Source organism: Drosophila hydei, unplaced genomic scaffold (assembly GCF_003285905.1).
Source record: "Drosophila hydei strain 15085-1641.00,03,60 unplaced genomic scaffold, DhydRS2 tig00000418-arrow-arrow-pilon, whole genome shotgun sequence".
Lineage (NCBI taxonomy): Eukaryota > Metazoa > Arthropoda > Insecta > Diptera > Drosophilidae > Drosophila > Drosophila hydei.
In genome coordinates, this window is record NW_022045727.1 from 312,716 (window position 1) to 325,469 (window position 12,754).

At 44.0% G+C, this 12,754-nt stretch overlaps 1 protein-coding gene across 1 annotated transcript in view; it reads right to left on the reverse strand.

The window, feature by feature from the left end:
* Nucleotides 1-4,179: 4,179 nt before the first annotated feature.
* LOC111605339 (acetylcholine receptor subunit alpha-like) overlaps nt 4,180-12,754 on the reverse strand; it is a 58,338-nt gene continuing 49,763 nt past the window's right edge. The window contains exons 6-11 of the mRNA XM_030224252.1: nt 10,345-10,481; nt 8,736-8,882; nt 8,581-8,673; nt 8,111-8,511; nt 7,452-8,053; nt 4,180-4,528 (exon numbers count right to left, since the gene is read on the reverse strand). Coding sequence (XP_030080112.1) covers nt 4,328-4,528; nt 7,452-8,053; nt 8,111-8,511; nt 8,581-8,673; nt 8,736-8,882; nt 10,345-10,481 — 1,581 coding nt within the window. The 3' untranslated portion in view covers nt 4,180-4,327. The remainder of the gene's footprint in view (nt 4,529-7,451; nt 8,054-8,110; nt 8,512-8,580; nt 8,674-8,735; nt 8,883-10,344; nt 10,482-12,754) is intronic.

Here is a 12,754-nt window from a genome sequence, read left to right on the forward strand (position 1 = left end):
GTCAATTAACAATCAAGCCAAGCCAACCAAACCAAACCAACCAAAGCGATTCACTCAAAGCAACAAAGGACAAACAGACAGAGAAAACATTTCGAATGAAATTAAAATCAAATTAGCCAAAATATGTTTGCCCAAGGTGAGCGGCGGCTATGGGGCGTGCCATGATAATGAGTTCGCCGAAATTGAGCAGCACGCGCGCAACAATGAAAATTCGTATATAATGAATCACATTATGCTAAAAACATATTTTTTCTCCTTTTTTGTTTTATTTTTATAAACGAAGAGCACAAAAAATGTCGAAAAACAGTTTTGCTTCCGCTTGGCGTTTGCCAAAAGTTGGTCCTTTGTCCATTTTGGACTGTTTTCCTATTAGCAAGCAATAAATTTGTCAGTTCCCTCTCCCTCCCTCGCTCCATCGCTGGCTCGCAACCTCCCTCCCTCCCTCTGCCTCACTCTCTCTCTCTATCTAGGTGGTTATAGATAGGCCCATTTAAACAAGTCTCGAGCTCACGCGACTCTGACTGTACTCTTATTTTTTTTTTTTTTTGGGAAACGGCGCCCCAAGGGGTAGCAGGCAGTTTGGCGGCTGTAACTTTATGATTGCTTTTGTATTGCTACACAGAGAGCGAGCGAGAGAGAGAGTGGGAAAGGGAGAGGGAGAGGGGGCAGATCGCGCTGCGCGTCTCAGGGCAATAGATAAATGCTGTAACATACTTTCAGTGGCTGAGCGGGAAAGTTATAACAAAACTCGCTCTGATACGCATCGCAGCCAGGACAGGGACCAGGAGCAGGACCAGGACCCTCAGCATCAAACGGCAAAAATGCATGAAACAATGGGATTTACAATAACAAACAGCAGACAGCAAAAGCGGCGCAACGGGGCGGCGGGGCCAGGGCCTTGAAGGGGGCGTGCGTAATAGCTGGGCGCGGCGCAGTCAGACAGTCAAGGCGATAGCCAGGCTAATGTCCTTTTTGTGCTGGCCACAGCTGGTATTATTGTTATTGTTGTTGTTGCTCCTCCTCTCTCACTTGCTGCTGCTGCTGTTGTTGTTGTTGTTGCTGTTGCCACAACAATTATGATTTGCGGTTGGGCCTCAATGTCGCCCGCCCAGGCGACAAGCAATGCAAAGCAAACAAAAAATGAAAAGAAAATCAAAACTATTTAAAAACAAGTAAACGCGCTCTGGTCGGGTATGTCCGACTAGCAGATACCCTGAGCCCACACACACACGCAAGTGAATGCCGCTCTTCTTCTTCCCATAATAACTGAAATGATCATCTATTTATTGGCTGAAAGCCATGTTCAAATATCGATAATTATCGATAATAGGTAAATCGGATAAGTTTGTAAGCAAACGAAATTTCATTTTATTTTAACGTACGACCAACTGAGCGTATCAATCTGATGCTGAATATATACGTATATAGACACGCACAAAACATATATACCCTGCTCCGATCCGGGGTAGGGTATACGGCAAACAGAATGAATAGAGGCGAAGAGAGCCGCAGAAGACGAACGAACGCCTAGCGAGTTGCCCGCTTGGCCTGTCATTAAAAGTGTTTTAAAAACTTTCGCAACATTTTCGCTATTTCCATAGCCTCGACGTGCTGTGTCCTCCGCGCCCCACACGCACACATATATATATGGACGTATAAGTGGCATAAAATAATAATTTGTTATTGGTTAATGGCTTTTCATTCTGTGTGCAGTTGCATTTTCATTCAATTAAAGTTTGCCCAACGCTAAAAGATGCCAATATTGAAAGGAGAAATTCGATGAGGAGAGACTGCGAGCGTTCGTTGCCTCGACTCGAGAGCTGTTCGCAGCTGTTCACGTGGGTCGCAGCCAACTGCAAATATTTGTCAAAATTTGAGTAATTAAATACATTTTTATGCGCGCATATTATTTATCGTTGTGTGTGTAATCGCAAACAACAAATTAAAACACCGCACAAACCGCATTCGTTTGCTATTAAAAATAAATTAAAATGAAATATTTTAGTGTGCTGCGTATATTTATAATAATTTGATTGTGCGGTATTTTAGTTATTTGCTAATTTGCACAACAAATAAAAAAGGAAAAATTATCGTCCTTTTTATTGTGTTTTAGGTTTCGATCATATTTTAGATCTTTAACTATAAATGGCCTAATTACATAGCGGTAACAGCGCACTGTTAGAATAGCTATAGCTATACGTTTTCGCCTTAACAGCGCTCTGTTAGCTTGCCACTAGCTTTCGTTGGGACATTTGTGTGCTGCTGTTAAAATTTCCCCCCGCGCTTGCTAAGCATTAAACATGGGTCGTTTGGTTTTTTGGATTTAAAAAGGTTTTTGGAAAACACTTTTTGTTTGCTGCCCGCCTGCTTTAATCAACATTATTTGATTTTTATTGCCCACGGAAATGCAGATAAACGAATGGGGCGAGCAATGAAGCAATAAAATAAACCAAAGCATACCAAACAAAACCAGACCAAACCAAACCAGCCAACTACAAGCGCTGCACACACAGCGAGCGACAGGGAAAAGCTTTTTTTTGGCGCCTAGACTTTTGCTGTTTGTTGTTGCTGCTGCTGTTGGCACGTGACCCGCTCGGCCAGGTAGCCAGCCAGTGTAAATTGTGCGCATAAATTGCAGCACAATTGCAAATTTGCATAAATTATGAGAGGCGCGAGTGCATTAAAAAACGTCGAGCATACACTAAGAACAAAACAAAACAGAAAAAACACAAAAAGAAAGAATTTATACTCGACGTGCCGAACATTAAATGCTCATGCTCATTTATAACACCAACAAAAACAAGAACAGCAAAAATAACAACGGCAACGAAATAGTGCTTCTATGATAATAACTTAGCTGCATGCAAACATATGTACATACAGACATACATATGTATATATATATATATATATGTGTGTGTGTGTGAGCATATGCACACATTTGCATGTATGACAGAAACTAATAAAAAACTATTGCCAGGCTTTAAATTGGCCTTAGTGGGCTAGGAAACTTAGCTAGGGTATGCATATGCTATGCATAGGACTGTTGTTGATCTGTGGCCATGTCGCTGGTTAATATTCGCGGCTGTGGCCAATTAGGCGCGTTGCACGCGCGCGCAGCTGATGTGTGCTAAAATTGAATTTGAATTCAAAATGGTGATTATTTACTGTGTCTGTGCAGACACAAATATAAACACACATGCACACGCACACGCACATGCAGTCACTGGCACACATGCACACACGCACACACATTCACTGGCACACACACACACGCACAGCAACACTTGAAACACGCACACTTGGGCATAATAACTAAAGCTTTGTGCTAACTAATTGCCGCAAGGCGCGTCGCACACTGTTTATTTGCACTAATTTGCATGCATCATTTGCAGCTCGAAAGCTCAACCAACTACTCATTCTCTCATATTCTGCATTCAACCGTCGCCCCTGGCAATTTCAAAGGAAAATAAAAATATATATGTTTCTGCTTTTGTTTAGCTAGCTAACTAACATTTGGACTAACATTTGTTATGTTTGTTCACTTTTAACTGCCGTCTCACAAAACAACAATTATCAATTACAGTTCAGTTGAGAATTACAGTTCAATTGCAAGGCTATCGCTTATCGATAGCTAACGAAGTGCTAATCAAAAAAGGAATCAGTTCTTTTATATGCGGATCAGCTAACGAACTGACTTACTTATGTGTATGTGTATATGTATGTGTGTGTGTGAACGATTTCTAGTTCATAAAACGGCATCAAAACAAACAATTTCTAAAACTGACTCCTTTCGATATTTGCTGATCAGATATTTGTTCCAATTTAATTTCTGGAACAGCATAAGGTCAAACTTTGTATAATTTGTTCCTCACGTTATTACGTTCTTAATTGTTTTCTTTTGTGCTTTTTTCATTTGTTGTAGATGTGGTTGTATTTGCTAAACTTTAGTGTACAATTTTAGTTATAATTATTTAGGGTTTCTTTCAATATCGTTTCTTTACCTATGAATACATTTATGTAAGTAGACATGTGTACTATATAACAAATACTTTTCTTTACGATATACGTATTTGTGTTATAGTTATAGTTGTTGTTTGTTTGCTTGTTTGTTGTTATTGTTGTTGTTGTTTTTGTTCTTGTCGTGATTGCTGCAGTTGTCACGATACAAAAAATTAAAACAAATGCGAAACTCTCATCTTGTTTTTGTTTTTCAGACTGTCCGTATGTGGGCACGAGTATGTATATGTGAGTGCGTGTGTGTGAATATGTATGTGCGTGTGTGTGTGTGTAACTGTGTTTGTGCGTGCTTCAGTCCTTGAGGGACTTACAACACAGGCCTCACCACATTTGGCTTGGCCGTCGTGGAGGCAATCTCCGACAGCTTGATGTCAATGGGCACGCGAGTGTCATAGAGTGTGGGCGCCTGCAGGATAATGCCAGCCGTGCCCACGACCACGGCTATTGTGAATATCCAAAGGAAGAGGCGATCCAATACCATGGCGACATATTTCCAGTCCTCTTTGACCTGTTGACGAAAAACAAGATATAGAAAATGATGAATGCAACAAGACAAATTATCAACGTTTTCAAACAAGAGTGAGAGCAGTGGGCAGAGGGAGAGAGGGAAGACGATTGTTATAGAGGTAGGGAGAGGGAGGGGGAAATAAAGAGATGAAGACAGAGAGAGGCAGCGGGAGAAAGAAAGAGAGAAAATCAATTTCATATATACAGTATAGATAGTACTAGAACCGACAAAATATTGGGTCGTTCACTAAGTAATTTCGTTTTATGACATCAGCTGATCTTTTTGCATTTTTTCGAGCCAACTTCGCGCTTAACCGCTTTACCATTATAAATTTCAACAGGTGATATAGTAAAGCTTATTTGTCAACAATTTTGTTGGATTTTGTGAAATAGTTTTCATTTGGTGCCTAATTGAAAATGGAAGATCCAAGACAACATTTTCTATTTATCTGTTTTACTATCGAAAGGGCAAAATTGCAGTTAAAACAGGCAAAAATTATGCGATGTGACGGAGAAGATGTATTGACAGAACGCCAATGCCAAAATTGGTTTGAAAAATTTCGTTCCGGCAATTTCAATCATGAGGATGCATCACGTCCTGGAAGGCCTCTTGAAGCCGATGTGGACAAAATGAAGTCGTTAGTCGATGCAAATCGTCGAATAACAACTTGAGAGATTGCAGAAAGATTAAATCTGTCAAGAGCGACCGTTCACAAGCGCATGAAACGTCTACAATTAATTTCCATAAGGGTTCCGCATGTTCTTACAGAACGAAACTTGCTTCGTCGCAATGACGACTGCGATACGCTTATTCGACGTCATAGAAACGATCCATTTTCAAAGCGCATTGTTACCGGCGACGAAAAGTGGGTTGTTTACAACAATGTAAAGCGCAAGAGATCATGGTCTAAAAAGGATGAACCAGCCCAAACGACATCAAAGCCCGATATTCACCAAAAAAGGTTTTGTTGTCCTTTTGGTGGGATCTCAAGAGGATCGTTTATTTTGAGCTTTTGCCGGACAAAACAACAATTAATCCTGAAGTTTATTGCAATCAACTAGACAATTAAGTGATGTACTCAAAGAGAAGGGACCAAAATTGGTCAATAGAAAAGGTGTAGTGTTCCACCAGGATAATGCGAAACCCCATACAAGTTTAATAACTCGCCAAAAGCTTATGCAGCTTGAATGGGATGTGCTACCACACCCACCATATTCTCCAGACTTGGCACCTTTGGACTATTACTTGTTCCGGTCTCTGCAGAATTTTTTGGATGGTACAACCTTCACCTCAAATCAGGACGTAAAAAACCACTTGAAACAGTTTTTTGGCAAGGATCAAAAATGTTATGAGCGCGGAATCAATCTCTTGCCCGAAAGATGGCAAAAGGTTTTAGAGCAAAATGGAGAATACATAATTTCATAAAGTGTTGTATAAAATAAAAAAAATCGGTTTTGAATTGCACTAAAAAAACGTAATTACTTAGTGAACAACCCAATATGTGAGAACTGAAAGCTGACTAGAATTGGAGCTATCGGAAACCTATCTGGGAGCAAGGAAACCTAGCTCATTCGACGTGAGATACTCCACTTAAGGATTGGTTTCCCTTTTTTTGGAATATGCCATTTTACCTAAGTTCCATATTAAAAGATATCTTGATGTCAAAATGATATCTTTACGTCCCTAAATAAGTGTGAATTCGGTTCGACTTGATTGGTCACTTAAAAGATTTGGCTTGCTTTGGGGCATCTTTATGAAAGGAAAGCTTATTGGGCATGTGAGTGGCTCAGGTTGTGGCAAGCGGCAAGTGATTCGAATTATTTCGAACGACAGGACAGCCACACACACTCACACACAGACACACACAATTGAAGTCAATGTCCTTGCCGGTATATATATAGTGGATATCATTGAGACACGCTTCCTGGACTCGATTGCATTTCGTTGTTGGCTTCACAGATTCAGACTCGTGCGCACGCGAAATTCCTGCCCTTCAACTGAATGTAAATGCCTGCGCGCCAACTGTTCTATTATACTGGCTCTGTCTCATGTTTTGTTGCCCTGCCCCCAGATGTAGATCTCCTGCGGCTTGTCGTGTTATGTCCTGCGTGTGTTGTGTGCTGTGTGCTCTGTGGCATGGTCTAAGCCCAGCATGACATTCCAATAATGATTGAATGTGTGCGTAATTTTAATAAAATACTTTTATTGGCATTTGTGCTGCCAGAAGACATTCATTATGCCATGGCAAACTACTTGTACGTACGCATACAAGGACTGCACAGCAAGGACCCTAAGGACTGTGCCGTTGGCCGTGCTCATAAGGCGCATGAAAAGTCATTAAAAGTTTTGATCCCGCCTGCACGCCCCTCTGCACAGATAGACGGAGCTACGATGGACCATGCATGATGAGAGGTCAACCAAAAGGACAAGGCTGACCAGCTCGCAGGATATTATCGTTAACATCATTATCGATGTGAAACCGATGGTAGCCGTAGCCTGGCTGGCTGGCCGGCTTGTTAGGTTCCTCATTTGTGCCGGCAGTGTCCCGGTTAGGTGTCATCGCCGCCCATCGATTATTGACGTTCGAATAAATCCAAGACTAAGACCGTTTTAATTTATTGCGCCCGTCCGCCAACGTTGCCCTATTAACATTGTACGCCCAATTTTGTGGCCCAATAACCCAATCTCCTTCCGTTTTCCCCTCCGGCTCCCTCGCGCCATTGACAATTGCCGGCGGCAGCGACTGACTGGGACTTAGGCTAAGCCGCGCCAAATGCTAAGCGGCTTTGGGCTTTGCCAGGCGACCTCACTTAGCCTCATTTGCCTTGCCGTCATTTGCCTACACATGCTCTATTCTATTCTATTCTATTATATTCTAGCTAGAGGCTCTAAGACTTTGCCAACATCTTGGCTGTCAACTCACCCGTGTGCTCTCCTCCTCTTTGCGCGTCTGATCCGCGATGTACGTGACGCCGTCCATGGCTTTGTGCAGCTCCGGGCAGGTGTGCCAGCGCTGGCGTACATTGCCACGCCCCGAACAGCAATGTGGGCCACCTTCGCGCTGACAGGCGGGCAGTATATCACAGGCCGGCGGTGGTGGTGGGGGCGGCGTGATTCCACCCGCCGCTGACGCAGCCGCCGCGGCAGCTGCCGCAGCAGCCGCCGATGTGCTGGCGCCAGATGCCGTTGCCGATGCCGATGCCGATGCTGATGCCGATGCTGCTGCCGCGGCGGCGGCAGATGTGGTGGGTCGATGCATATGCAGCAGCTCCGAGGATTGGCAGGCGGCGCCGGCGCCCATGCCCTGATGGATCTGTATGGTGCCGCTGCAGCAGGAGTCGGCCAGCGTTGAGGCAGTGGCCACCGAGTTGACCGTCGTCGTGGACTTTATCACATTGGGATTGTGGTTACCGCCCAGGCCCAGGTCACAGGTGGTCGTCGAGGCATGCACCTGATGCGCATGCAATGGCAATGGCGAAAAGTTTGCCGAGCAGCTAGACTGCTGTCGATACAAATGATAGCTACCTACTTGGCTGGCCTGATGAGCCAGTGTTGTGGTGGAGATGCTCTTGCTAGCACAACCACCAGCACCACCGCCACCGCCACCGCCACCACCTATACCAACACCGCATCCACCGCCGACATTATAATGGTGATGACCCGTTCCATTTTGGCCCGTCTGGCTAGAGGTGGAGGTCATCTGACGGAACTTGGTCGGCGTCAGCGGATGATCCAGCAGGGAGCCGCCCGTCTGCTGATACTGATTGTGGTACTGGGCATCGATAAGGGAGGATGTGGTCGAGGTCTGCTGGTTAACTGTCGAGATGGTCGGCGGATACAGCGAGCTTAGGTGCCCAGTGATCGTCGATGCGCCGCCGCAGCCACCCACAGCGCCCAGCTCGTCCATCAAGCTCATGGCCTGCACGCGATGCTGCAGGTGCGGCGAGGTGCTGCGCGACGTTGTCTTCGGGCTGTGATGCATGCTGAAGGAAAGGCAGTTAATAAGCTTTAGACACGGGCCCAAGCAGAGGGATTAAGAAAGCTTTGCTTACCGGGACAGAGCCACAGGCGGTGGCAGCGGTGGTATTTGATCCCTCAGCTCAAGTCCATTGCAGGTGCGCACCATGAGGCGACGCGACGACTTGCTGCAGATAAAGGACATATAAATATACGCACAGACAGAGAGGGAGGGATTGAGAGATCGTACATCATTTCGCTGATCGGATAGAGCGGGCGACGCATCACTAAGAAGCGCGGCAGCTGATTGATGAACACCGTGCGCACCCAGGGCGCCATCGTGTGGGTCTGCGGTGACCGGAAGTGAATGTTGAGCACCAACACTGTTACACAGATGCTGCAAGACAGATACAAGCAGAGTCAGTCGTTAGTGGGCGAGTGGGCGGGGCTGGGGAGTCTGGCTTAAGACGGCATCTCAGTCGTCTCAGCGCCTCTTAGTCCGGCTAATTAACTTGTGACGCCCACGTCTGTCTAATTAGCTTTTGTCCAGACAGGGACGGTGGCAGCTGCTGTGGCAGTGGCAGTGGCAGTGGCAGTGGCAGTGGCAGTGGCAGTGCCAGCGGCAGAGGCTGGCTGACTGTTGGTGTTATGGCCATTGGCTTAATTACATCATTTGTGGTTCAAGTCGGAGTCCTGTTGCGCCATTGTCCTCTGCACAACCTGAGCCAGCCAACAGCAAGACAGACTCGACTTTGTTTAACAACAATTAGGCGGCCATTTGTGCGCCAGCTGGGGGCGTGGCAAACGGCTGTAAATTTGCGGCGCCATTTTTGGAGTTTGACTTGGCGAGCCGCGCGGTCCGTTCGGTGCGGGCTTTAAGTCAAGTTAAGTCAAGTCCAGCTGGGCCATGGCACATGGCCAGCCAAGCTCAGAAGACATGTGCGCGTGTGAACGACAAACAGATACCCTACAACCTTGCCACCATGGCACATACTATGGCAGCAAGCGTAGTCTCAAGCAAGCTCAAATTTCTTGATACTTAAGACTTTCACTAGCTACAATAATAAACCTAGATATGTCCAGGTTGTAGCTCTTCACATTATATATATATATTCGAGAACTATCCGAATATGATTAACACACTGTAAAAATGCGAATAAGAAAGCTGCAGTCGGGCATGCTTGACTTGCAGATACCCGAACCCGCTCGCCATGCAGGCGTAAGGAGGGCTCAAGAACTGAGTTAAACTCAAATATGCTAAATAAAATTTGATATCGAATGTAATCGATTGAAATTAAAAATGCTATCGCTCAAATTCCACTCAGTTATCGAATGAAAATACATATTTTATTTATTTGTTGAAATACTTTCAAAATTCGTAGCAAATTACTTGAGTTTAACTTAGATTTGGAATAATATCGGATAAGCTTGGAACATGGAACTATGCAAATGCAGCCCAAACAGAAGCAAAGGCACCAGCGTGCTACAGCTGACCCGTTTTGCATATTTTTAATGGGTATTCAAATAAGAGAAATAACTGAAGCGCATGCAATTTTATTTTTTGCATCCGTTTCCGCCATGGCAGCTGTCTCATAAACAAGGGACGCCCAGACGACAGAGGACATGCGACAGACGACAGACGGTAGACGGCAGAAGGCAGACAGGTGAACAGACACGTCCATGTGGGGGTACAGTGTACCGTTATCAGTTGGCATGCAAATCGAACGAGTGCGTGCGCGTCCTGGAATTTACATTCGCATTCGCATTCACATCATTCATATTCACATTCATATTCACACTCACACTCACACCCACACTCAGTCGTGCTCGCAGTCACACTTAGACGCATATTCACTCACCTAAACGTATCCAGTATCATTGTGAAGAGCACAAATTTGCCGAGCAGCGGCACCACCAGCGACGTGGGCGGAATGATTTCCGCCAGCAGCAGGAAGAACACAGTGAGCGACAGCAGAATGGATATGCTTAATGAGACCTGCAACAGACAGAGACAGAAAAGAGTCACAAATAGTACAGAGTGTGTATGTGTGAGAGAGAGCGAGCGTGGGAGTCTATAAAGTCCGTGATGTTTTTAGTCAAGTTCATTTGCAGCTTTTTAGATGGGCAACGGAACAGGGCAAGGGATTTGGGAAATTGAGTTGCAGGTGAACGGAAGAGCAACTAGATGCTGTGCTGGGTTGGTAATGGGAGTCGTTGTCGCCATAGAACGAATACACAATTGCTGATAAGGTTTATGCATGCTTATTATATCAACATGAATTTCTGCATTTTTGCATTTTTGCATTTTTGACTTAACAAGAATCAAGTCATGAAGCAGAAATAACATACAAGAAAATACAGTTAAACTCGTATAATGAATACGATTTTCAATTACCATAGGGACGGACAAAGGACAGATAGAACTGCTCAACTCGACTGGGGCATTGACGCCGATCGAGGCTAATTAAACTTTGTGTTAATCCCTGCAACTGGAAGGTAGCATCAGCCACTGAACTGCCTTGGCTGAGTGCGTACTTAGGCAACCTATTATAGCGATTCATAGTCTATTCAATATTGTGGCTTTCCTATATATAGCTATACATGCACACACAAACAAGTGCGCTTCCTCTTCTATATCTATATATCTATATCTATCTGCATCATCTTGAATAATCTTTATGTTTTGCTGGAAAAGAACAAAATCGTAATATCGATTCTTATCGATATATGAATATCGAAATGAAATAGCCACTACCTTGCACTGCTTATACTCAACACCAAATATATATTTCAAATACCAAATTTATAGTTTCATTCAAGATCAACTCAAGGTACTTGCTGAGTACTAGAATATAGGGACCTACAGTTCTGATTGGAATTTCGTAAAATCTTTGATCAGTTTCGGAACTGAAGTTAGTTATATTTAGAGTCTTCTGAATGAATAAGAGATTCTAAGAACTTTCCCATATCCAGCCATGCTACTAGTTGCATCACGTTCTTTGTTTATCCAGGATTTCTCTATGAGTGAGGCATATAAATCCAGATCTCAGAATCTGGTCTATGCTTTGCTTTTATTACTATTATTGCTATGGCTATTGGCTGCTATTTATTGTGAATAATGATTCGATTCGAAGAGTTTATTTAACGATGTCCTCGAAGCTTTTCGGCTAATTTATATGGCACTCAGTTAAACAGCATATAAACACGCAATTAAATCTGTCTTCTTCCCCTTTGTAACCATCTCCATGTTTACTTTATTTGCGCAGTAAAAAGAAAAATTAATTTCGAATCTCGACCTGTAAAGACGTGAATTCGAACAGCCTTCGCTTAAGCTCTACTGCTGCAGAGTTCTAAAAATAGAACTTTGCGGTGCATTCTTCAACGCAACAGCAACAAAAACCGCACACGCAGCGTTTTCTTATCGCTTGCTTCCGCGTAACTCAATTGCTTTAATTGCAATTTACGAAATTTCGTCGCTTGGCGCGAGTGCGCCTGCACTCAAAAGCACAATCCGCGATGACATCTAATGTCAATAACCTCGCTACAGCTGTAAAGGTAAATGCAGAAATGCAAGCCCAGCTTAACGTTGTGATGGCAAATAGGCAAGCCTCCATCATGCCAATAAACTCAAAAATAGATATCGCCTCCGTGCAAGGCATCACTAACAACAAAAACACGAAACGTAAACAGCCAAATTCACCAAAAACCATCAAGAAAAGGCTCATCTTCGACGAACCAAGCACCAGCAATGCAGCATTAATATCAGAAAATCGATTTTCACTGCTCGTAGAAGAAGATGAAGACTACAGCGAATCACCTGTAGCTCCAGAAGCCCCAGTATTGACCGACCAGCAAACTACTCCGAAACCTCGTCCGCCCCCCATATGGTGTCCAAACATCAAGTCTGTGGCCCTACTTCAACAGATAATAGATAAAGTAATTGATGCTAAATCATACGTAATTAAGCCAAAGAAGAATAACATAGGTGTATTAACCCAATGCAGTGAGGACTATCGCAGAGTTATAGACCACTTTACTAAGCTGGAATTGGAGTTCCACTGCTACCAGCTTAAGGAGGACAAACCATATAGAGTCGTGTTCAAAGGGCTTCACTCCAGCACTGATACAACACTAATTAAAAAGGAATTGGAAACCAAAGGCCACACAATTACAAATGTGCACAACCCACTGAGCCGTATGGACAAAACACCGCTAAATATATTTTTTGTTGACGTGGCTCAGGCCCCCAACAACAAAGAAATTTTGGAC